Genomic DNA, 26,701 nt, shown 5'->3' with positions numbered 1-26,701 from the left:
GCTCTGCCGCTCCGGCCGCCTCGCAGGTGGTTTTTTTTTGCTTCAGCGCTCTGGCCACCACCCAGGTTTTTTTTTTTTTTTGCTTAGGGCGGCAAAAAAGCCAGAGCCAGCCCTGTTACACATCTACCCAAGGTTCCTTCCCCTGCATCAGGCTTTCCTGTGCTCGACCCCCAGGGCTGACTGAACTGTGGTGGAGTCTCCAACAGGCCATGGCTTGCAGCACAGCTGGGCCCCCCGACGCATGTCTCCCCCTGCCCCCATCCTCCTCGCTGTTCAGGTCATGGGCCTGTGACTCAGCTACAAAGATATCCACAGTGGCGTGGATAAGTGGGGTCTGCCCCAAGCATGGGATGCAGCTCTTTGTAAAAGGGGCAGGTCTGCAGCTCAGCACTGTATTCACTGTTCGCTTCCCTGACCTTCTGCTATGCCTGCTTCAGCTTCTTGGCTTTCATGCGGCACTGCTGCCGGTCATGGTCATGCCCCTTCTCCTGCATCCCCCATGCAATCTCCCCATAGACATTCACATTTCTATGGTTGGTCCCTAGCTGTGCCTGCACAGTCTCTTCTCCCCACAGGCCTAGGAGAGCCAACATCTCCTTTCTACTCCAGGCCAGAGTGCATCTGGAGCATGTAGCCAGCGTGGTCAGCTGGGCAGTTGCACATAACAATAGAGAGCTGCGACGTGCGCTCATCAAGCTGGGCAATTAGGAAAAGGCATTTCAAAAATTCACAAAGTTTTAAGGTGGAAGGAAGAGAGGCTTCCGGTGTCCCTGACCCCCCTGGGTAGTGGAGTTCACATTTGTGACCAGAGCGGTCAGTGTTGGGCATTGTGGGACAGCTGCTGGAGGACTGTTAGGACTGACATACAGTGTCTACGTGCACATTGCATTGATCTCAGTACATCAACTGTGGCTCTATGCCACGGTGTGACTGTGTCACCACAACAGGGTACTTGCATTGGTGGGAGACAAATTCAAGTGTAGACACGTGCTGATGCAAGGCAGCTTATATCCACCTAACTTTGTAGTACAGACCGGGCCTTAAACTCTCCACATCACTTAGCCTGCCTCTTTTATTCACCCAGTGAGAAATACATGTCATTCATCAGTGCAGAACAGAGACTCAACAACCTTTCTGGAAATATAATTGAAATTATTCTATTAAAGAAATAGCAACCAACTGTCTTACCCTTCATTCACTGGCTCAATACATCTAGTCTCAGAACAAAGTATACCCAATTATATTTGGCTGCTTAAAAGGTGTTGGCGTTTGAATAAACGTAAAATCTGATTAACTTTTGATCCAGTAATTTGTGCGTGGTTAAAGATTGTTCCAGGTCATTACATGTTTCATCCATTAAGAATCACACTTGTCAGGGACTTCACTATTAAGAATAAGTACAAAAGGCTCATATTATTTCAGGTCCACTACAGGAAGTCACTACCACCAAAAAAGCAGATCAAAGAAAAATCTTAACTTCGGGGCTTCTTAAATATTTATTTTTAACTCATTCTGTAAAGCTTTAGGGCCAGACACTGATCTCAGTTACACTAGTGTAAATTTGGAGAAACACCATTTCCTAAGAACGGGGTTATTTCAAATGCACAGCATTGTAAAGAAAGCATCCTTATTCAGGAAGCACTTACACACGTTTTTGTACAGCGTGTTCTTAAAGTTAAGGATGTACCTAAATCTTTTCTGGAATACGGATTGATTTACGCACATGTTTAAGTACTGTCGTGAAATATGAACCAGGATTTCATCTCAGGACCTAATATTTATTTTTCTGTGGCATCGACAGAAATGTTTGTGTGTTACTGTAACTCACATGACCTAAGCCATTGGACTTTTTGTGGCACTCTCGTGAAAACAGGCTTTGGTAAGTATTTCGTTCACTGAGAGTGGTTTCGTACATGTAAATAGTTCACATACATTATCTGGTAGAAGGGAAAAAAATACTTTATGTTCAGTTGAATATTAACTTGCCAATTTCCTCTAAACAAACACCATAAATGATCTCGCCCGAAATCTTCATACATTCCACGATGAAACTAATTATATGTCTTTAAAAAAAAAAAAAAACAGTGGCATTTACAGACAATATTCTAAAAAAATGTAGTAGTGTAGCTGTCTTTCTTCTTACTCATCCTTCTTTCAAAAAACATGGAAACCATGATTACTATTATTAGTGATATTATTATTATTACAACTGGCATTAGTATCATTTGTGAGATTGTAATAGCAACCATAACAAGACATTGTTACTGACAGTAATAATATGTATGTACAGAAGACATGTTTTCTTATTTAGACAAAACCAAAGGAAAACAGAGCAAAGGCTAATTTTATGGTTTCCCTTTTATCCAAAACTCCTTTTACTCCAATATAAATCTCTTCTCTAATCACTCCCAAGAGTATCTCAATATTTATGCAAAAAGAACAAGGAGTACTTGTGGCACTTTAGAGACTAACAAATTTATTTGAGCATAAGCTTTCGTGGGCTATTTATGAGGTCTTTGAAGCATTTCATGTAAATGGGGTTATACAATATGGGGTGTTTTTTAAAAATAGGGTGCAGAGGGCACGGATATGTGTTTTGTAGGAATTCATCCTGTAGTGACAGGGAGATAGACTAGCAGATCTTTTCTAAATTCTAGAGGCCAGATTTTCAACTGGTGAAGCCAACAGAGTTATAGTGAGGTAACACTAGTGTAAGTAGGAAAAGAATCAGGAAACCCAGAAATTCAAGTTCTGACTTGGCTAGAACTCTCCATGAAAAATGCAGCACTAGTGAAATGGTGATGTCTAGAGCTGGGTGAATTTTGCTTTGGGCAAATATTCACACACACATTCGGGTCTAATTTGGCAAGTAACTTCAGACAAAAAAAATTTTTTGGAATATTTTGTTTCACTGCTTCTGAAACAAAAAGGTTTTGACCTTTTGAAATGAAGCATTTCATTTCAGCAATTTCAACGGTGAAACATTTCAACTTTTCATTTCGAAATGGTGTTTCATATAGAAATTTAGTTAATTAAAAAGGGCGAAAGACAACTATCCCACCTGCAATTGTTTCAGATTGAACAAAGTGTTTAGTTGGATTCTACACATTCTATGCATTTAACTTTGCATTTTTCAGTTCAGCTCTGAACAAAAAACAAAAACAAAAAAATTTTAAATCCATTTGCTCAGCTATTGGGATGTCAGAAGAGCCAACAGAGTAAAAGTTGATCACCTGACAGAAGAAGGGATTTTAAGTCTTGATATTTGATTTGTCTTAATTAACAACTATTTAAGTTCAATGGCTAACATTTTAGACAAAAGAAAGCTTTGTTAAAGATTCTGTAGCCTTGTACTTTCAATTCAGGTGTTATAAATAACAGAGATGTCTGAGACCTTCTAGCAAACCAGGAAAGATCAAACTGGACGTTCATGATAGCCGAGATAAAATCTCTCCCAAAAGAGCAAAAAAGGCAAGTTTTTTAAAACCCTTTTCAGCTCACCTTTAAGCTTAACTCTACAGCACAGTAGAATAATAAAACAAACTATGAAGAGAACGTGGCAACTCATGCACATCAATGAATTCCAGTGACTGGAACCTCACTAACTACAGATATCAAAGAAGGCTCAAAAGCCTTGATCAGTTTGAAGCATCAGCCTATGTGCAACCTTGTCTGCTTGAGTCTTAGAGATAAATGGGGAGAGAAAGAGAAATAAGGAATGTCTATTAAAGGCACATTTCACACACACTTGATTTGATTAAGAGAAATGCTGAAGAAAAAAATTGGGATCTTTCTGCATTGATCTCCTGTGCTTTGACACCCCATTAGTACTGCTGGTGTAGGGAAGAGAAAGAAATCAGTTGCTCAGGTACTTCACCTCCTTCTTGTAGTTGGGTAGTGATGTTCAGTTCACACTGGATTTTGGCTTCCAGGAGAAGATAAATCTGCTCCTCCGTGGTAATCGTGTCATCAGAATCCACCTGTGTGTGGGGGGAAAAAAAGTGAGGAATGATGTTGCTTGGATCATTTGACCCTTAGCTGTATTTTAATGGGAGTGCTCTAAAAGAGTTAATTTTCAAGACCTGCATTTCTAAGCATTTTAACATTTTCAAAATGAAATGGTTTGATTTTACAAATTGACACATTTTGTTTTGAATTTTACTTTTTTTAAATTTGGGGTTGGGGTAACTTTACATATTGGTTGATCTGAGACAAGTTCCCCCCGCAAAAAAATCATGTCACCAAAAAAATGTAAATAGTTCCATTTCAGGTTGACCCAAAACTAGTTTTTTCTGCAATTTTGCAGTTCTGCCACCAAACTGAAAGATTGGCTATTCCCATAACTCTAATTCCACCAGTTTACTGATTAACATTCTCATCATGTCGGCATTTTCAAAAAGGCATGTTCCCCTGTAGCCATTGAGAAAAACTTCTGGCAGATTTAGATACACCACTAGCAGCATCCTAAATTCATAGTCAATACCTGACTTTCAATCTACGTACTAAAACAACGAGGAGTCTGGTGGCACCTTAAAGACAAGTGGGTTTTTTACCCACGAAAGCTTATGCCCAAATAAATCTGTTAGTCTTTAAGGTGCCACCAGACTCCTCGTTGCTTTTGTGGATACAGACTAACACGGCTACCCTCTGATAATTTATGTACTACTTGTTGGGACAGACAGTGGGGAGGGGGGTAATTCTCAATTACTCCGTTCCTGTGCCTGGGCTGAGGATGAGGTGGTGGTGGACAAAAGGTGGTTTTAAGCCTTCTTTGCACTCGCGATATTCCTCCTTGGTCCCCTTGTGTTAGAGCATCTTAAGGGTTGCTCTGATTTATACTCTACTTCCCATTTCCCCTTATGCACCCTGGAAAGCAGACTAGTTGTAACATAGTGCATTCTGGTCACACTCTCCATCCACCCCCTTTACACTGCCACTCCGTCTTCTACACCAGGGCTGAGAACAGGGAACCGTGACACTACACCAGATAGGCAGTCCCCTCTGCATAAGGGATACTTTCAGAAGGCTGTTTCCACACACTTCAAAGCCTTTTCTAGAGCACAGGTCCTCAGGGGCGGGTGGTTGGGGGGAGAATGCGTGAATTCTGCTAGAAGCGCGTATAATTAAATGCCAGAATAATACTCTGCCCTTCTGTATCACCTTCTGTCTGAAGTTCTCAAAGCCCTTTATAAACATTAGTGAAATAAGACTTAACACATCCTGGTGAGGTAAGTGTTAAGCCCATTTTATGGAAGGGAACAATGAGGCAGTGTTAAGTGACACACCCGAAGTCAAACAGGAAGTCTGTGGCAGAGCAGCCAGATCTCCTGACTTCCACGCTTAACCTACTAGACCACTCTCCTTCCCTCTTATAAAGCATAGTGCACTGAATGCATGCCCCTGCATATGCAAATGTAAGGGGGACATTAGTCAAGTCTCCTGAACCCAAACTCTCAGAAGCGGAGTTTGTTCAACTGAAACCAGACGGGCTCAGCTTTTTACCTAACCTGCCAGCTCAGCCCTAGCAAATAAGTTGTCTCTTTCAAAATACCCTTATCTACAGATCTGTTATTCAGGGAGGATATTTCATAAGCTGAGCTTCTAAACATTTCCCAGCCTCATCCGCATCAAAAATAAATGTCTCTCTCAAAGCTCATATGTAATTTAGTTAGATACAAGATTGTCCTTTTTTTGTGCCAGTTTCCCAGTGGGTAAATCTTAAATTCACATCGGTTTTCTTTTCTTGTGTCAAAGGAAAAAAATATTAGAAAAGTAAGAGCTATGGAAAGACCATACTTCATGTTCTCCCTCACCCCATCCCACTGCTGCTTTAGCCCATTCTTTATCCAAATACGATAAATCAGACCGAATTTATACCAACAGGAACAGCTCCCTATGAGCCACCAATGAGGTCTGGCCATACCACGCGGCACTCAGGCACACACCCTCTACCTCCACACCCTGTTTCCTCTGCTGAAGTATAGGGGAGAACAGGGCCTTAACTAGGGCGGGGCGAGCGGGGCAGCTGCTCAGGGTGCAAAGCCACGAGGGCAGAAAAATGGGATGGAGAAATGCCAAAATAAATAAACAAACAAACCAGCAGGGGGCACAAATACGTTTGCTCGCCCCAGATGCTAAAATGTCTAGTTACAGCTCTGGGGGAAGAGGGTGGTGTAAAGCTACTGAGAATTCCACTGTCCTGGGGGAATCCTCACCTTCACCATTAGGGTGGCTTTGAAAGAACTTCGATACACTCTGGGATCAAGGTTCAGGTCCCTCAGATGGCAACACACACCACTTAGCATTTACAATAGCATTTTCAAAGCACTGTAAAAATATTAATCCTTCTCCAAATCTACCTGAAGCACTCAACCATCTTCTAAAAAGACACACTACTCACTTAGGGGAAAGAGACCCTAATAATAAGGTTATCAGTAGGAGATGAAGGACCAGGGCATGCTGTTTTTTAAGGTTACATAAGTAGATCTGGAGAAAGGTTTTTTGTGTGTGTGCGTGTCTGAAACATTTTTCAAGGTGGGTGGAAGAAGTGGAAGCAAATTCAGCAACAGTGAAACATTTTGTACATCTGTGTCGGTTTTGCCAAATTGTTTTGGTCAAATTAAACTCTAAAAAGAAAAACTCCAACACCCCCTACACCTTACCCTCTTCCCCCCACAAAAAAACCCTTTTCTTTAAACAGTTTCTGAGCAAAACGTTTCTATTTTTTCTGTCTGAAATGACTTTTCTTTCCAGAATTTCCTTCAATTTTATTTTAAACAACTGAAGTGTTTAAAATGATCAAGATCAAAATGAAACGTTTTACCCAACCTGAGTTGAGGGTTTTTCGTGTTTATTTTTTTAACTTTTTGATTAATCAAAAATGTGGAAAATTCCATTTTCAATTTGACCCCCAAGTTTTTTCCCCCCCCAAGAACTGCCCACAAACTTATTTGCCCAGCTCTACACCCAAGATAAATTTCTAATCTCTTTGAAAGCAGTATTGGTGAAAATATAGATCTTAATAGTTTGAGGGCTAAGCGAATCACATGCCCAAGCTCCACCCATGTTATTTGTATTATTGAAGTGCCTAAAAGCAGGGGGCCATCGGCACTCAAACCATGGCCCCGCCCCTTCTTCCTGAGGCCCTGCCCGCCTGCCACCTCTCTCCCCCCTCCCCAAGGCCCCGCCCCCAGCTTGCTCCTCTCTGTCTCCTCCACCCTGTCGCTCGCCCTTATGGCCAGTAAAAAGTGATGGGGCCTTGGCCCCCTGGCCCCTCCTGATCCAGGATCCCTGCCTAAAAGCCTAGCCATGGACCAAGACCTCCACTATGCTTGCAAGACTTCTCAGTGTGGTGCCATTAGCATTTTATAAGCATACTCCTCTCTCTTATCTAAGTCAGAGGTTCTCAAACTGTGGTTCAGGGACCACCAGTGGTCCGCAAGCTCCATTCAGGGGGTCCATGGATAGTTTCCTCTAAGGTGCGCGACTGGGCAGCTGCACACAAGAAAATGAAGGACCACCCATCTAATTAGTGGAGTCGCACAGGCGTGGACCCTGGAGAAGATGCACATGTAAGGTGAGGTGGTGGCCTTGGGGGGGAAATAGGGGGTAGGTGGGAGGGGGCAGTGGGGTGAGAAGAGGGGATGGGGGGAATTTGAGATGTGCAGGGTTACGGCAGCAGCGACTTTCCCCAGCTACAGGACTGTGGCTGCCAGGAAGAGACGGCCCTCCTTCCCAGCTCCAGCTCAGGGGCTGCTGCGCTGGGGGAAAGGGGGAGAGACACCCCCCTCCTTGCCAGGCCCAGCCAGGCTGCAGCGGGGGGAGAGAGAGCACATCCATCGCATTAGAAAGGTAAGACTACTGATATTAAAATACGAGTTGTGTGCTTTTATTTGTAGAACCAAAAAAAATGTTGTTACGTTTTTGTTTTATATAGCGCTTTTATCCAAAGCGCATTACAATAGTTAGCTAACGGTACAAACAACATTTGGAAAGATTATTAAGTGGTCCACCAAGACCCTCAGCAACTTTCAAATGGTCAATGGAAAAAAAGTTTGAGAACCACTGATCTAAGTAATTAATGGACCTATTGACTAGTACCAGACCCAGGATTGACCCATGTGGACCCCCTAGATACACCCCTCCCAGTCTGACAGAAAGCCACTGATAACTACTCTGAGTACGATCTTTCAACCAGTTGTGCATCCACTTTATAGTAATTTAATCTAGAGAATGTCATGGGGGACTGTGAAAAGCCTTACCAAAACCAAGTTATATCATGTTGACTGCTTCCCCACAATGCACTAGACCAGTAACCATTTCAAAAGGAGGAAATTAGGTTGGTTTGGCAGGATTTGTTCTTAACAAATCCATGCTGGCTATTACATCTAGCCCTATTATCCTATAGGTGCTTACAAACTGATTGGTTAATAATTTGTTCCAGTATCTTTCCAGGTATCAAAATTAGGCTGACTGGTCTATAATTCCTCTGGCCCTCTGTGTTCTCCTTTTTAAGGATAGGTGCTATGTTTGCCCTTCTCCTGTCCTCGGGGTCCTCCCCCATCCTCTGGGAGTTCTCAAAAATAACTGCTAATGGTTCCGAACGTGCTTCAGCATGTTCCTCACGTACCCTAAGGTGAATTCCACCAGGCCCTGCCGACTTGAATACATCAACTTATCTAAATATTCTCTAACCTGTTCTTCCCTACTTTGGCTTGCGTTCCTTCCCCCTTGTTGCTGACATTAATTGAGTATCTGGTCACCATTAGCCTTTTTAGCGACGACTGAAGCAAAATAGGCACTAAATACCTCAGTTTGGTTGAGGTCATCAGCTCTCCTTCCTCCTTAATAAATAAATTAATTAATTAATTAATTAATGGAGATATCCCATCTCCTAGAACTGGAAGGGACCTTGAAAGGTCATCGAATCCAGCCCCCAGTACTGATTTTGCCCCAGATCCCCAAGTGGCCCCCTCAAGGATTGAACTCACAACCCTGGGTTTAGCAGGCCAATGCTCAAACCACTGAGCTATCCCTCCCCCCTGCCCAATTCTGTATAAGGAATTAAGTAGAGGTTCTACAATTTATTTTGCCTTTCTCTAGCTCCTATTGTATTTGAAGAACCTCGTTTTATAGCTTTTTCTGTCCTTTGCTGGGTGTGTCTCATTTTGTCCCTATAGGCATGTGCAATACATCTCTACTCCTCCTCAGCAATTCATCCATGTTTCCACTTTTTGTAGGACTCCTTTTTTAATCTTCCAGTCATTAAAGACTTCCTGATGGAGTCATATTGGCCTTTCACTGGTCTTCCTGGTGGATCAAGCCATTTACAAGGGCACTTCTGTGCTAGGTCACTGATTCAAAGGGGACTGGTGGTGATTTAAGCCCTATCCTTAGTGAACAGGTAGCCACACAACAAAACACCTCATCAACCCTAATCGGTACTAAGCAGCAAACGTTCGTAGTGCTGTCCGAGAGGCCAGCCAGCTATTCTTCCCCTCTCCCTCCAATTCAGCTGCGAAGTACATCTAGGCAACCTGGGGAAGCTTGCACTACTGACAGAGACAAGGTTTACTGCAGGTGATGTCGCTGTAATGATAGCCCCTTGCGATGTTCTATGTTCAGTCCTTCCAGGCTGTCCATCTGACATGGTTCTCAATCATTCCATTTTGTTAAGGAAAAGTAAAAATGTGCTTCATTTGGTCATCACTGAATCTGTATAAGGAATTCATTATTTGAATAAGGAGTTCTGCAACCCTCAATCTGTACTTCAAATATACTTTTAAAAAAAGACAGACCTGCAGATTAAAAAAAAAAGATTGGAGTGAAATCCTGACTTCACTGAAGCCAATAAGAGTTTTGCCATCCACTTTGCCAAGATTTCACCCCAAGAAGTCAGTTTCACATCAGTATAATTTAGTTCATTAAGTCCACACAGTTTTAAAGTCTTCCAACCAGCCAGTTCAGTTGCATTTTATTTCTGACAGATACAACATATTTTCACCACGACACTATCACTAGCATCTTGTTTTGACAGCTCTATTCAAAGCCAATGGGACTTTTCAATTGTTTTCACTCCATTGTTTTATGTTGGAATTGGAAAAGGTTCAGAAAAGCGCAACAAAAATGATAGGGGGATGGAACGGCTTCAGTATGAGGAAAGATTAATAAGACTGGGACTTTTCAGCTTGGAAAAGAAATGACTAAGGGGGGATATGATTGAAATCTATAAAAATCATTATAGTGGAGAGAGTAAATAAGGAATGTTATTTACTCCTTCTCATAACACAAGAACTAGGAGTCACCAAATGAAATTAATAGGCAGCAGGTTTAAAACAAACAAAAGGAAGTGTTTTTTCACACAACACACAGTCAGTTTGTGGAACCCTTTGCCAAAGGATGTTGTGAAGGCCAAAACTAACAGGGTTAAAAACAAACAAACAAACAACCTAGATAAGTTCATGGAGGATAGGTCCATTAATGGCTATTAACCAGAATGGACAGGAATGGTGTCCCTAGCCTCTGTTTGCCAGAAGCTGGGAATGAACGACAGGATGGATCACTTGATGCTTACCTGTTCTGTTCACTCCCTCTGGGGCACCTGGCATTGGCCACTGTCGGAAGACAGGATACTGGGCTGGATGCACCTTTAGTCTGACCCAGTGTGGCCGTTCTTATGTTCCTATTTTAAGAGAGTTGGGTGCTGCTTCCTGTGAGAACTGAATTGGGCCAGATACTCAGATGGTGTAAATCAGCCAATGGAACTGCAATGGAGGTAGGCTGATTTATGCCAGCTGACGATGTGGCCCATTGACCTTAGTGGAGACTCCTACTTTAGATGAGGCTACTGAATGATGAATCAGGCCCTTTCTTTCCCCCCACCAACTATAGTCTGCAATGTTTCTCACAGAGCAAGCTTACAACAAGCCTCTGTTTTAAGATAACCACACTGAGCATTTTGCACAATCTTACCCTTAATACTTGAGACTATAATCCAGCAAAGCACTTAAGGAGCCGCTTGACTTCAAGTGCTTTGCAGGATTGGGGAGCAATAGTTTACAGGAAGTTGTTTGCTATTCAGTAAAAGGAAAGCACGTAAGCATGTGCTTAAAGACCATCTGTTTCACAAGTCTTCTAAGCACATGCTTACATTTCATTAAATTTCAGTGGGACTTGAGCAAGTGCTTAAATGCTTTGCTGACCAGATGCCTAAAATACAAAGCGCTTACAATTTAACTATACGCATTAGGACTGAATAGAACCATCCCCTGTGGGACGGCACTCGGATGGATTTTCCCAGCTTTTTCCCTGGAATTTGTCCAGCCTCGATGTTAAGGACTATTTGTCTGCTAGTGCTAATGTTATGCTTTATATATGTATAATTTGTAAGTGTTTTTTGGTAAATGCTTAAAAATGCTTGAAAGTGAACTGGGAACAGCAAATCAGAGTGTGAGTAATTCATGACCAGAAAGCATTCATGAATACTTATTAAGTAGGCACACGGAGAATCTTATGTGGTAATTTACATCTGAGTTTGAAACCACCTGTGCTGTAAATGTTTAATCATTTCAGAGAGATACAGAGAGGGGGAAGCCAATGGACCACAACCTTTAGCTTTAGAAGATTATTTGCCACGTTTCTCCTCTGAGTCCCAGATCTGCCTAGGAAATATGCTTTAAGATTATAAAAATATTGGTTCAGTTCTGAAGGGTAAAGAACAATATACTTTCATTCCCTGGAAAACCTAATGGTAATTTCTCTAGAGTAGCGGACGAGAAATATGCTTCTCACAGCTCAAACCGAATTTGAGTGTAGCTGCCCTTTATGTAATTAGGCATACAGTACAGTTACCAAAAGAGCTTGATTAATATTGGAGTGAGCTCCCACAGAGGAAGGTGCTGCTGACAACTTTTGCATGATCCAACAGACAAATGAGATTCAAAAGGGGACAAAAAACTTTTTGTACATGGCCATGGACTCCATTAGAAAAGGCCATTTATGAAATATTAAAATAGCATTCAACTGCTGGTGAGATTCAAGAGGATTTTAGAGAAAGTGCTGAAAAGGAGGTCAGATACAAATGAAACCAGACCGATCACTCGTAAGAGCATAGGAATTGCCACACTTGATCAGACCACTGGTGCATCTAGGCCAGTATCCGGTGTCTGACAGTGGCCATTACTAAAGGCTTCAGCGGCAGAGACAAACCCCAAATTGTGCAATTATTGGATAACCTGCCCCCAAGGAACGTTACTTCTTAACTTCCAGCAGTTATAGATTGGCTGTGTCTGTTACAGCTGTCCCCCGCTACATTCCTTTTTCCCCCCTCTCCTTTCTGTTTGTCCTGTGTGGCCGCCCCTCCTGGCCATTGTGCTCACTAAAGTCACAGCCCTATTCATAGGAATGGCTTGTACAGACTAACTGGAGCCATTGCTCTGCCTAGGGAGGGGGCTTCCTTGCTTCTTTGTTGGTTCCTTTGTTCAGACCCTGGGCTCGGTGTGGGGGGGCGCTGCCCAGAAATGCAAGACCTGAAGTGGCCAACTAATTAAGCATAGGAGTCATACCTGTGGCTCAGAACATGCCCAGGCATGCCTATGCTTACCTGCAGCCTTTCCCTGCCTTCTCTCCTCCCCTGTATCAAGAGGAGCCAATCAAAAGTACTGGTGGGAAACTGCCTGAGTTTGCCTTTAAAGCGGGACATTTTCTGATCAGACCTCGGAGAAGGTCCTTGCTTTGCCACTTGGTCTGATCAGCTAGGGGTCTTTGGGGGGGCCCTCTCCCCGCTCTCGCTTGTTTTTGAGCATACCCCCATTTTGAATTCCCCTCCCACGAACAACAAAATTTGTGCCTGGAGATCTCCTGATTATTGTAAGCGAATTGAGTCCTCTCTCCATCCTCCGATGCTACTGCCGTTCCCGTCTCTGTGCTTGCTGCTGTCCTGGGGATTGGTGAGAACTCCCTCTTGCAAACTCCCCCTGTCCTAGCTGCTGGCCTTGTTTCCCCAGCAGACAGACCCAAGCTAACTCCTTGGTCTGTATCTGTAATCTGTTTCTTGCTCTGCAGCGCCTTTGCTGCTGGAAATAAGCCTGTGCCGCTGCTAGGCTGTGCCTTCCTGGACTGTATCCTGGGCTGCCGGCTTGCAGCCACCCCACTGCTGCAGCCACCACTAGTTAAACCCTCCCCCCCACCCGGGGCTGTACCCTGGGCACACACCACTCTGCCCTCTGGAACTGCTCCCCCTCCCAATCAAAGCAGCGGCATAGTGTAAGGTGCACCTGTTAGAACCAGGTCCTTAGTCTAGATAAGTTGTAATTTCATTTTGCATAGCTGTGGTTAAGTTAGGTTTAAAGAATTGTTTGTATTGTGCTCTGTAAGTTAGGTTTTAAAAAAATTATTGCATTGTGTTCTGTTACTTGCTAATTTGTGTAGCCTTGGTTAAGTTAGATCATAGTTAAGATTTTACTGTGTTCTGTATAATTGTGGTTAAGTCTGTCTTCCCGCTGCCCTAACCCCCCCCCCCAAGCTTGCCCGCGTCTCCCCCCCCCCCAAGCTCCCCAGTCACTCGTTGCAGTCTCTCTGCTGTTTAAACTTGCAGCCTGTCTGCTCTCTGTGTCTCCCTGAGTTTAAATCTCCCTCCGCAGCGCCTCTGCCTTTAGTCTCTGCTCCACCACGTACTCCTCTTCCCCCATCCCGCAACCTCACTCCTCTACCACTGCCTTTCTCTCTCTTTTAATCCCTTCCCCCACGTGCTCACCCCGCTCCTGCTGCTGCCAAACCTCAATTGTATTACTGAAGTCTAGCATAAAACCCCATTGGTTACCCTTTTTCTCTCTAACACTCCTCACATTTTACATTTACACCACTGTCACATATTTTTACCTAGAGTTGTTGGTTATTTAACACATTTTACCCAGAACTGTTAGTTGGTTATATCCTGCTGTGACACACCCTTTACATAGGAATGGTTAGCTACCTGTTACATTTATACTTCAGTGTTAATTGGTTACCAACTGTATTGGACCCCACTGTATTGTACCCCACTATTTACTAAAAACAACCCCTCCCCAATTGTCTACCTTAACAAACCCCGTACCCCATACTATTGAATTTTCCATTTTTGCATTTTCTTAATAAAGTTTATTTTGCACCCCACCAGTGCAATAGTTGTCCCCCAAGATCCCCTACCTGCTGGCAGGTTCAGGCTGATACCCCAAAGAACAAGGGTGTGCAACTCTTGACCTTTTTTTTTTTTTTTTTTTAAATGATCCTTTCTAACATAACTGGGCATGTTCTCATTATGCACCTTGCTTTTAGCCCTCTTCTCTCCAAAGCATCTCGTCTGATTTGCCTCATTAGTCACAAGACTCCTAATATGACAGAAGATCACATATGGGCTATTTCAGAGATATTAGTGTCATTCTGGTGAAGGAGTTGGCATTTATAATGGAAAGCTGGCTTCACCATCCAGGGCAGACTACAGTCACAGTAATTAATATTAGTTACTACTCAGACAGAGTAAGTTGAAAGCAACTTGGGGGGGGAGGGATAGCTCAGTGGTTTGAGCATTGGCCTGCTAAACCCAGGGTTGTGAGTTCAATCCTTGAGGGGGCCACTTGGGGATCTGGGGCAAAATCAGTACTTGGTCCTGCTAAGGAAGGCAGGGGGCTGGACTCAATGACCTTTCAAGGTCCCTTCCAGTTCTAGGAGATGGGATATCTCCATTATTATTATATAACTGTGAAATATTAACTGGAAGCAATTTCTAAGTTACAATTAGAGTTGGGTGACAAAATGCTTTGGACTCTTTGTGTGTGTGCTAAAAATACAGATTTGGGTTGACCAACATTTTGCAAATGTGTGTCAAATTTGCCAAATTGTTTTGGTCAAAAAACAAAATTCTGAGAAGTCAAAAAGTGTTTCATTTTTACAATTTCTAAATGAAATGTTTCCGTTTAAAAAAAAAAACAAAAACAAAAACCAACTTTTATTTTTAAATGCATAAAAGTTCAAATGTGAAATGAAACATTTCAGGTTGAACAAAACATTAGGTTCAGCCTTAAATTAATTTTTTCACTTTTCTGGTTCGGAAAAAACTCATTTTAGGCCAACCCAAAACAATTAAAAGAAAAAATTCAGTTCATCCAGCAAACTGGAAGTCAATTAGTCTTCAATGTGTTTGATGATTCAGAGTCTATAAAAGTTTTTCTAGCCACCAAATAGTGTGCAGGATCCCTCAATTTGTTGCATTTTCTTCTGTATTTCATGAAAGTGGGAGAACATCGGAACACCATACACTGCTCTAGAAGGGTTGTTTTTATAAGCAAAAGCTCTTTCTGGATGCCAACAGTGAGATGGGCACTTTTTCATTTCGGGACATAGTGCAATACAATCACTGAGCTATAACCATTACAACTGGTGAACATTCAAAATAAAAACAACAAGGAGTCCAGTGGCACCTTAAAGACTAACAGATTTATTTGGGCATAAGCTTTTGTGGGTAAAAAACCCACTTCTTTTTGTGGATACAGACTAACACAGCTACCCCCAATACTGGACACCATTCAAAATAAAAAAAAAAAATATATATATATATATGAAGCAGTGGGACGACTGAGCTGCAAATAGCCAGAATAGCCCAGATAATTAATGGTACATTTCAGGATAGAAGAAGTCACATGGGCCTTCTACCTACTGGTCAACCGTAAAGTTGGTGTCAGTTTCAGGGTACCTGCATCTGTATTCTGCCTCCACGATCTAGCAAGGGCACCCACTTAGAAGTTTATAGCTCCCAGCCACCATCTCTCTTGGGTGGAGACCTGAATTTCTCCCCCTTGCGACCAGCTTTTTTAAAGGCTGCACAGTTCCCAGCCTTACACTGGGATATTCCCAGTAAATTAAGACTGCCTAAATAGGCCAGCAATTGTCAGTCACAAGCTACCGCACAGCGGTTTCTAAGCGAGCACACTACTTAAGTGAAATCATTACAGAGAAGACATAATAAATAAATAAAAGGCCACACACACACACACCAAAAAAGCTTACCAGAGGTCGCTCCATCTCTAGCCTTGGACTCTGGTAGGGGTCAGTCCTTCAATCCCACAACGAGGTTTTCTCTGTAGTTACAAGTTCATAACTGTCCATACGCACCAACTTTTACTTTTCCCAGGAGTTGCTCCACCTCCACTCCGCCCTGAGGCCTCCACCCCTTCCCCCAAGGCCTCACTTTCACTCCGCCTCTTCCCACCCCGGTTCCGCCTCCTGCCCCAAGGCTTCATCCTCACTTCGGCTCTTCCGGCCGCCTTCCCTGATGCCACCACCCCCTGCCTGCCGCCTTCCCCCCAAGCTCCAAACAGCTGAGTGGCGGCACTGCCAAACAGCTGTGACTTGTGGGTGCTGAGCACCCACAGAGTCAGCACCTATGTAACGGTCCCAGATTCTGCACCAGAACCAAGACTGGGCAGATCAGCCTGTTTCTTTATACAACTTCGACCTTTGATCTCCAGGAACAGGTAATCAGCAATCATCCTCTGCTTCTGGCCTTCTATATTAGCAGACAATGACCCTCTCCTCAGGGCATAGCTTCAAAAGGCTGGATTTTTGTATACCTGGAGGTGGGGGATTTATATTAACCTCTCCCTAAGTATTCGCCAGGAAATCCACTTGACATTCATTGTCCCAAAAGTTCATTCTCATCAGACATGTTTTTGAGGTCGTCCTGTTTGTTCACTTTGCAGGGGACAGTTGATGGTCAGAGCAGAGCAGAAATTTAGTGGGAACGATTGTGCAGAGTCAAAAGCCGCTAAGATGGACCAAGATATTTTATACTGGTTTGCTGGGGGTACGCACACACCGCGCAAAATCTGTTCGGTTTTCGCCCCAGATTTCAAATGAAGGATGTTGTGATCTTGTTGTTTGGGTTGCTTTCCTAACTACAGCAGAAAACTCACAGGGCCAAATTCATCACTGGAATAACTACACCGATTTCAAATTCATCCCGGATGTAACTCTTTTGACACAAGCCCAGATTCTTCCAGGACCTACAACCATCTGAATTCATAGCGGTGGGCAGAGGTGTCAATCTGGGCCATAATCCTAATCCCGTATTCCTTGCACACCCACAACTCCACTGAGCTCACGGGGATCTCTGGTGCATAGACTCAGTCGCAGTATGGCACTTGAATCTATGGTGGCAGGAGCAGCGCCCACCTGCAGTGAGCTTCCACACGGGGTTGCTCCACTTATAGTGGAAAGGAGGAATAAATAGCAACATGTTGCAATGTGCAAACTGCAGCTGTGGCTAGAAGGCATCTGCTTGACGTGAACCTGTTCTGGGGGGGGAGGGAGGAAGTGACTTTGCTAAGAGGGTTCCACCGTATTGGCTAGAGTGCATTCCTGTTGAGTGCCTTCTTAAAGCCCACTCTCTTCATTTGACCTCTCCATGGCACCGTGTGCTTCCACCTCTGCACTGATTCTTTCTTATTTGTATTCTATCCATCGTCATACCACTATAACCTCTTCTAGGTCTGGCTCTTTTCCTTTTATGCCGTGCACATGTGCGGTACTACGTGCCATGGATGTGTACGCTCCTTAATGACTGTAAGCCACTCCAAATCATAAGGCTCACTCCTTTATAAAAGCAGCCTCAGGCAGCACTTAGTTTGAAAGCTCAAAGCATGTACTGCAATTATTTCTCATCTCTGGAGTGCAGCAATTTGCATCAGGCAGATCTGGCTCTGCCGCAGAGAAAGAACACACAAGCTAGGGCAGCAAAGCGTTAGCGTCTCTGTATTGCATGACTGACTCCAGGCTAAGGCATTTTGCCATCTGCATAAAGCAACAAACTCCAGAGCTGTGGTTCCTTGGCGGCAGTCTGAAGAGAGCTTGTAGGTGGGTCCTCAGAGCGACCTCCCTCTTAGTGGTGAAGCATCCAGCAGTCTTTAAGCAGTGACACTTGCTGCTAGAAGTCACCTTTTCTCTCTCATGAGTTCCAGCAGCAGGTTTGACCTACGGTACTAAACTGTTGCTGGGATGTGTCACGATGCACCCTTAAGCAGCACTAACCTGTGTTTTTGTGTGTGTGTGTGTTCCTTTAAATGGTGTTCAAGCGAGCAGGAGGGTACCTTTGGAGGAAGGGATTAGACATGGATAGTCGGCAAAGCAGCACACAGATGTTCTACTGTAGGTAAGGCACAATTTATAAGTCTCAGTCCTTGTGCTTCAGTGCATACATTAATCAGCAGCTAGCGTCAAGAAGAAAGATGCCCTCTTCTATAGCATTAAGGGGGCAAGTATTCCTTACTCTTACAGGGAGTAAAGTTGAATGCTTCAGAGACCTCATTAGCCTGTTTTAATAGAGTAATTCTGATGACTACTGAATACAACCTAATTTCCCACCAAACGACCAGCTTTCTGCTCCTGCTTCTATATAAACACTTGATTTTTAAATCTTGAGGCATAAAGCTTGAATAGAAAGTGTGCTGTAGAGCAGTGGTTTCCAAAGTGGGGGTGTGCAAGAGGATCCCTGGGGGTGCACGGCAGGAGGAGCGCTTTTTTTTTTTTTGGCGCTTCGGTGCAGCAGGGGGTTCGTGCTCAAAAATTTTTTACTGATAGGGGTGCGCGATCAAAAAAGTTTGGAGACCGCTGCTGTGGAGAACAATCCTACACAGTCCCTGGGTGACCTAACAAGTCTTGTCCATGCCTGGAGACCAAGATAATGCAATAAATATATCTGACATATGCCACGTGGCTTGCAAACTCTAGTCTATTCTCCTCTTCTTGAAATGTGGGCTTACTACCACTGGCATCAACAAACCAAATAATAAAGGAATGCCATATTCCTATTAAGGGTACAGTAGGCAGACCCCTTAGCAATGACTTAATTCATCAATATCTCAGGTTAATTTTTTTCCCTTTTGGCCTTTTTTTATTTAATTTGAACATTTAGGTAAAAAGTAGAGTGCCACTTTAACACCAAAGCCTGAGATCGCTAATTAATTTCCAATAGCCATGCTGGTGTAATTAACTCCGTATCGATCTGGATGTTCTATTGTATACACACTATTTCCACATGAGGGACATTAAAAGCCAACATCAGCTAATCAGGAAAGCGGGTCAGTGAGCCCGGATAGCAGAGGGTGTCAGTAAAACAAAACAAAACCGCTCACCTTTGGTTCACAGGCTCAGCTCTAGCCCAGATTGGTAATAATTATACTATACCTTGCACTTCTTTAGCACCTATCTGAGGTTCTCACAAGGAGTTAAGCCTCAATATCCCTTTGTGGTACAGTACTGTTTGCAAATATTTTGTACCAATTTTACATATGGGGAAATTAAGGCAGCAAAAGATTGAGTGACTTGCCCAAGGACACACACAGCTTAAGAAAGTCAGATATAGAGCTCATACACAAATCTCCCCATCCTTTGCTTTAACCAGTAGACCTCACTGCTTCTAGTGACCAAAAGCTGTTACCCCTGACTGGCTGGCATTTTATCTGAACAGAATAGGTGGGCTTAGTCCAGGTCCTACTGGAGAGATGTTCCCCTAAGCACTAAATGACACTTTTAATGGTATTGTCAATGACTGGCTATGCCTGGGGCCCAAACAGGCCTCACGTTTCGAGGTAGTTCCTCTAGAACAGGCCTAAGATAACAGCAGGACAGTCTACAGAACTCAGATGTCACTATGCACTCTAAAAAAGAAGAACAGGAGTACTTGTGGCACCTTAGAGACTAACAAATTTATTAGAGCATAAGCTTTCGTGGACTACAGCCCACTTCTTCGGATGCATATAGAATGGAACATATATATGCACTATGCACTCTGTACCTGCTAGATGGATACACAAATGATTAGGGCCCAACCAAATTCACAGCCATGTAAAATGCATCACGGACCATGAAATCTGGCCTCCCCCTGTGAAATCTGGTCCTGTGTGCTTTTACCCTATATTATACAGATTTCATGGAGGAGACTAGCGTTGGGGGTCCTGACCCAAAAGGGAGTTGCAGGGGTGGGGGGTCACAAGATTATTTTAGGGGGGTCGCGGGATTGCCACCCTTACTTCTGCACTGCCTTCAGAGCTGGGCGCTGGAGAGCAGCAGCTGTTGGCCGGGTGCCCAGCTTTGAAGGCAAACCCCCTACAGCAGTACTGCAAGCCCCCATAATAACTTTGTGACACCCAGGGCTGGCTCCAGCATTTTTGCAGCCCCAAGTGGCGGGGGGGGGGGGGGGGAAGGGGGGAGAAGCCACGATTGGCGGCAGCTCTACCACCGCCACTTCATTCTTCAGCGCCAGGTCCTTCCCTCCGAGAGGGACTGAGGGACCCGCCACCGAAGAACCGGACGTGCCGCCCCTTTCTGTTGGCCGCCCCAAGCACCTGCTTGCTGTGCTGGTGCCTGGAGCCGGCCCTGGTGACACCCTCCCCCCGCCCCCACCCCACTCCTTTTTGGGTCAGGACCCCCTACAACTATAACAGGGTGACATTTCAAATTTACATGGCTAAAATCATGAAATTTACGATTTTTTAACTCTTATGACTGTGAAATTGACGAAAATGGACCCTGAATTTGTAGGGCCCCACAAATGATTAACTTCGAGCTACACTGGGCCATCAGGCACAAGTCTGAGCTAGGGCTGGTGCGCAAGCTGCACTTCTCTTGGAAATACTGTGACTCCGAGTCACAATTCCTCCCCTACTCCTCCGTGTTCCCAGGGGAGTAGCAATTTATTGCTGGATTATACCAGTATAGCCGACTGCACACTGGTTGAGCACGGGGCGGGTGCAGCCTAGATTCCAGCCTTCCTCCTCCTGCTCTCGGGACACAGTAAGCAGAAGATTAGTCCCACTTGCTCATCCCCCCCCGCCCCCCAGATACAGGGTAGCCCATGCACTGACTAAGTGGTTTATTGTTCGTTTTTAAACTCATTCCTTTGCCCAGACACTTAGTTCAAGTCGCCATCTAGCCCTTTGTCTGCAAGACAGTCTGGTGCTTCCCAGAAGCACTAAACTCACTCCAAATTAAATGCAGATCAATTTTCTAGACATCCCATGGGACGAGTGGCATGATACGGCTGTGCACATGAAACCTGCTTCACACTCAGTGAAACCTCAGAAATTTCACAACAAAGGCCAGGTCTGCACTACAGAGTTAGGTCGACCCAAGGCAGCTTACGTCTGCACTAATCTGAAGCTCCCACCAATGTAAGTCGCCCACTACATCAACTTCGTAACTCCACCTCCACGAGAGCCCTAGGTTGATGTAGTTAGGGCAACTTGTGTAGACCCTTCATTGCTTACAATCCACCTTTACTGCCTTTGACAGAGCGAGCTGTCAGCCCCGTGCCAGCTTGCAAAGGTAGCAGCAGGTGATGTAAGTGTGGGGCTGACCGCCGGAGCCTCCCCCTCAGCCCCATGTGGGGCTGACCACTGGGATGGGGAGAGGGGATCTGGCAGTCAGCCTCGTGCAGAGCTGAGGGGCTCCAGCTGTCAGTCTGGGGCATGGGAGCTCTGGTGCTCAGCCCATGTGGGGCTGGGAGGGGGCTCCAGTGCTCAATCTTGGGGCGGGGGGGCATTCTCCAGCAGTCAGCCCTCCATGGCTGTCAGTACCCTACCCTCCAGCTGTCAGAGCCCCACAATGCCCCACTTCTCATCAGGAGCGCTTGGCACCTACGGGACATGCACCACCAGCAGAAGAAGGGCAGCACTGACACGAACAGCCGATTGAATTACTGCGGTGGCTTTAGGTAGAGTCAACTTAATTTTGTAGTGTAGCCATGCCCTACGCTCAGTAGGTCTTAGTGGGACTACTGACTTCCTGCCGATTTCAGTGGCGCTGCGGTGATGGACACCAGCTCAGGATCGGGCGTTGAGTGTTGGGAAGATGAGATATGTGGGTGCCTGCCTTTCATCGTGAATATAAGATAAAAACATGCACAGTGCACTGTTTTTCCCCTGCCAGACATGAGTTCTCAGACTCTTGTGATTGAAATGGTGGCTGTGTTGAACTGAAAGCAACTCTGCTTTTAACAGAATGGGGCAGCATTTGCTAATGAGCTGCTGAATACACAGCTGGGGGAGGCAGTATTTCACCTGTAGCACCAACCCTAAGTGTTCAAAAGTCGTGAGTCGCCTCCCCCCCCCAAAAAAAGTCATGATGTTTAAGCCAATCACAAGAGTTTGAAAAATAATACAGTTTGGGGTTTTCCTATGTTGCCTTCTGGGTTATACATCTTCATGGCATAGTAGAGCCTGACCCAAGTGTAACCAATGCAGCCATGCCTGCCTGAGTCTGCAGACAGCCTGAAACAATAGCTATGAGAACTGCCCTAGGCATCTCCCTGGGAGGTTAACTCCCAAACCCACTGCTGTAGGGGGACCCTTAATTTTGACACTACCCTAGAGGACTGCTTGTAGCAGGTATAGAAGAGTGCAATAGGCCCAGCCCACCCAGGCAAAGAGATATATCCTGATGTTGGGATCAGTGCTGACACTCCTGACTCTTGGGGGAGAGAAAGGGTCCCTGCGGTGCTCCCGGAAGATAAGAAGAGGTCCCGCTGCCTCTCTCTTTCTGCCACCATCACTACAAGTGAAGGGCAAAGCCCTGGTACAGAAGTGGATCTGTGCGTGGCCCCAGGAAGGGGTGCGCCTGGCCCCAGATTGCATTAATCCAGCCTTCTCATAGTACTGCAGCCAAACGACGACACTCAGCGTGAGCGTACCCAGCTGGAGCAGCTTCTCCGGAAAGATCCTAGTGGAAGGGTTAGCGAGGGCTTCTGAATAAACTCAGCGTGCTGCAGTCAGGTGCTCCACGGGAGTCAGGAAGGGAAGAGAGGAACCTGAAAGGCAATCAGCACCTCTCGTGATAAAAGGACAGGAGCGGGGGAAGTACCACGCTTTGAGCCGGCAGATGCGTTAAACGTTTATCATCCGCTATGCAGGCGCTGCTAGCAACTGAAAGAACAGAGGGATTCCTTGGGGTTACTTTAAAGGATTTGAGGCATTTGGATAATGAACAGATCAGAACAAGTTAGTGAGGGGTAAGGAGAGAGAGAGAGAAAGAGAGAGAGCGTGCGTGTGTGTGTGTAAAACAACGACAGCAGGTCCTTGCGAGGGCTCAAATGGAAGCACGTGGCTTTACCGCAGAGAAAGAACACACAAGCTAGGGCAGCAAACCTTAGCGTCTCTGTTGAAGACAAAGATATTAGGCACAGCTAGAGGCAGGCCACCGGATGAGATGGCCCCATGTTCTGAAGCACTACAAAGATTCCTCGCTCCTCCATGCTTAGCTGGGGAATCTGGCTTCCATGCTCTGGGTCAAACTGATCATCAGATTTGGGGTTAGGAAGGAATTTCCCTCCAGGTCAGAGGGGTTTTTTCCACCTCCCTCTGCAGCATGGAGCAGGGATCAGCTGCTAAGAACCTCTGGGCACAGCCGACCTACTCTATTCCCTGCCATCGCAGGGGCACAGTCATTGGTGCCACCTCAGTCTCTCCTGCCCTCTCCCTGTGGCACAGGATACTTTAGTCTGAGGACTGGAAAGCAAACAAGACATTTGGCTCTGATTTGGACCAATAATTTGGATTTGGACCCCTTTATTCGACATTGGTGAGGCCTCATCTGGAGTACTGTGTCCAGTTTTGGGCCCCACACTACAAGAAAGATGTGGAAAAATTGGAAAGAGTCCAGCGGAGGGCAACAAAAATGATTAGGGGTCTGGAGCACATGACTTATGAGAGGCTGAGGGAACTGGGCAGCAAACAGGGTGGCTAACAGGGGAGTCTGAGTGGGAGTTTGCAGTGGGAGGTGGAAGGGGAGGCAGGAGGGCGCGGTGTGTTGTGTGCTCCGTGTCCCCAGGTGCTGTGGGCAGAGACTGCAGCAGCCATGAACCAAGCAGCAGCAGACAGAATGCAGATGGCTGCATGTGGAAGCTGTGGTATGTATATAGTCCTAGCTGGGGACCTGGAACACAGGTATGTTTGTATGAAGTGTCGCCTTATAGTGTTACTGGAGGAAAAGATTAAGGGGCTGGAGATGCAGGTAGATACCCTGGTGGAGTTAAGACCGGGGTTTGAGCAGCTGATGGAGGACAGGCAAGGAGGGGCTGAAAGGGAATGCTCTGTGGTGCAGGCGGAGGCAGGGGTAGAGGACGGTGAGAGGGGAGTGGAAGGGGGAGAACAGAGGAAGTGGCAGCATGTTACCGTGAGAAGCAGGCCAAGGAAAAGGAGGGCCAATGAGGGGGGAATAGAACTCAGGAACAGGTTTGGGTGTTTGGATAACGAGGTTGAGGGGCAGCAGGTGGTGACTGAAGGTGGGAGGGTGAGGAAGAAGAGAAGAGTAGCTAGTCCTATAGAGAGAGGGGAGGTGTTGATGGAGACAGCACAAAACCTGGGCCCCAGGAGGACAGAGGAAGGCACAAGGGGGAGCATAAGAGATGATAGGAACAGACACAGGTCAGGACTAGAGGGATCGGAGACTAGATTACTAGATCGCACTGTTGCCAGGCGACGGCAGGTATGTAATTGGTGACTCTTTACTGAGGAGATTGGACAGGCCTGTGACCAGGGCGGACCCGGAGAACAGAAGGGTATGCTGTCTACCAGGCGCAAAAATACGCGATGTGGACCTGCGGTTGAAAAGGATCCTAAAAGGAGCAGGTAAGAACCCCTTGATAATCCTTCATGTAGGAACGAATGACACGGCTAGGTTCTCGTTAGAGAGAATCAAGAGAGATTATGCCAGGCTGGGGAAGATGCTCAAGGAGATAGAGGCTCAGATTATCTTTAGTGGGATTCTGCCTGTTCCTAGGGAAGGGCAGCAAAGGGCTGATAGGATTGTGAGAATAAATTCTTGGCTAAGGGAGTGGTGCTATAGGGAGGGCTTTGGGATGTATGGCCACTGGGAGGCTTTCGGGGACAGACAGCTGTTCTCGCGGGATGGACTTCACCTGAGTAGGGAAGGAAATAGACTTCTGGGAGGGAGGCTGGCTCATCTCATCAAAAGAGCTTTAAACTAGGAAGTTTGGGGAGACGGTTGGGGGATGTACAGGTAATCTCCACGCCAGATTCCAACATTGCAAAGGTGAGTGAGATAAGAGGAGGTATATCCGGGGAGATGAGATTGGACATAAGAAGGATAGGGGGGACGAACACAAAGAGGCCTGTAACATATAGCATTACTAATGTGAGACATGCTAAACAACATACATTAGGGTGTTTATACACCAATGCGAGAAGCCTAGGTAATAAAATGGAGGAATTGGAGCTCTTGGTCCGAGAATTGAAACCAGATATCGTAGGAATAACTGAAACGTAGTGGAATGGCAGTCACGACTGGAATACAGGTATGGAGGGGTATGCGCTGTTTAGGAAAGACCGGAACAAAGGTAAAGGTGGGGGGATGGCACTGTATGTGAATAGTGAGTTAAGCTGTAAAGAAATAATAGTTGATGGAATAGATAACACGGAGTCCATCTGGGCAATTCTCACACTGGGTAAAAGGACTACTAGAGCCTCTCCGGGGATAGTGCTTGGGGTGTGCTATAGACCGCCGGGATCAACCCAGGATATAGATAAAGAACTATTTAATGTGTTTAGAGAAGTAAATACTAATAGGAACTGTGTAATTATGGGGGACTTTAACTTCCCAGATATAGATTGGGGAACAAATGCTAGTAGCAATAATAGGGCTCAGATGTTCCTAGATGTGCTTGCTGATCAATTCCTTCATCAAGTGGTAGCTGAACCGACGAGGGGGGAAGCCATTTTAGATTTGATTTTGGTGAGTAGTGAGGACCTCGTTGAGGAAGTGATAGTAGGGGACAACTTGGGCTCCAGTGATCATGAGCTAATCCGGTTTAAACTAAATGGAAGGAGTAACAAAATTAAATCAAAGACTAGGGTTTATAATTTTAAAAAGGCTAATTTTAACAAATTAAGGGGACTGGTAAGAGAAGTGGATTGGGCAAACGTATTAATGAATCTTAAGGCAGATAATGCCTGGGATTACTTTAAATTATAGATCCATTAGCTGTCAGAGGCCTGTATCCCAAAAAAGGGAAAAAAATTAGTAAGCAAGAGATTTAGAGCGACCGACTCAAAGGGGCAATTAGGAAAAAACAGAAAGCGTACGAAGAGGGGAGGGATCAGTAAGGAAACTTACCTTAGTGAGGTCAGAGAATGTAGAGATAGAGTGAGAAAGGCCAAAAGCCGTGTAGAGTTGGACCTAGCGAGGGGAATTAAAAGCAATAGTAAGAGGTTTTACAGTCATATAAATAGGAAGAAAGCAAAGAAAGAAGAAGTGGGACCGCTGAAGACTATAGCCGGAGAGGAGATTAAAGATAATCTAGGCATGGCGCAATATCTCAACAAATATTTTGCATCGGTGTTTAATGAGGCCCATGACGGTATTAGGGATACTAGCACCGTGATAGAGGGGCATACAGGATGGGGGATTACCGTATCTGAGGTAGAAACAAAACTTGAACACCTTAATGGGGCTAAGTCAGGAGGACCGGACGATCTTCATCCGAGAATATTGAAGGAATTGGCGCGGGAAATAGCAGGCCCATTAGCGACAATATTTAATGAATCTGTAAACTCGGGGGTGGTTCTGTTAGACTGGAGAATAGCTAATGTGGTTCCTATTTTCAAGAAGGGGAAAAAAAAAGTGATCCGGGTAACTACAGGCCTGTTAGTTTAACATC

At 45.1% G+C, this 26,701-nt stretch overlaps 1 protein-coding gene across 1 annotated transcript in view; it reads right to left on the bottom strand.

Moving 5' to 3' along the window:
- The window catches only part of PTH2R (parathyroid hormone 2 receptor), a 103,215-nt gene that overhangs the window by 65,388 nt on the left and 11,126 nt on the right, over positions 1 to 26,701 (bottom strand). The window contains exon 2 of the mRNA XM_054044581.1: positions 3,878 to 3,980. Coding sequence (XP_053900556.1) covers positions 3,878 to 3,980 — 103 coding nt within the window. The remainder of the gene's footprint in view (positions 1 to 3,877; positions 3,981 to 26,701) is intronic.

Source organism: Malaclemys terrapin, chromosome 11 (assembly GCF_027887155.1).
Source record: "Malaclemys terrapin pileata isolate rMalTer1 chromosome 11, rMalTer1.hap1, whole genome shotgun sequence".
NCBI classification, from domain to species: Eukaryota; Metazoa; Chordata; order Testudines; family Emydidae; genus Malaclemys; species Malaclemys terrapin.
This window is presented reverse-complemented; position numbering and strand designations above follow the sequence as displayed.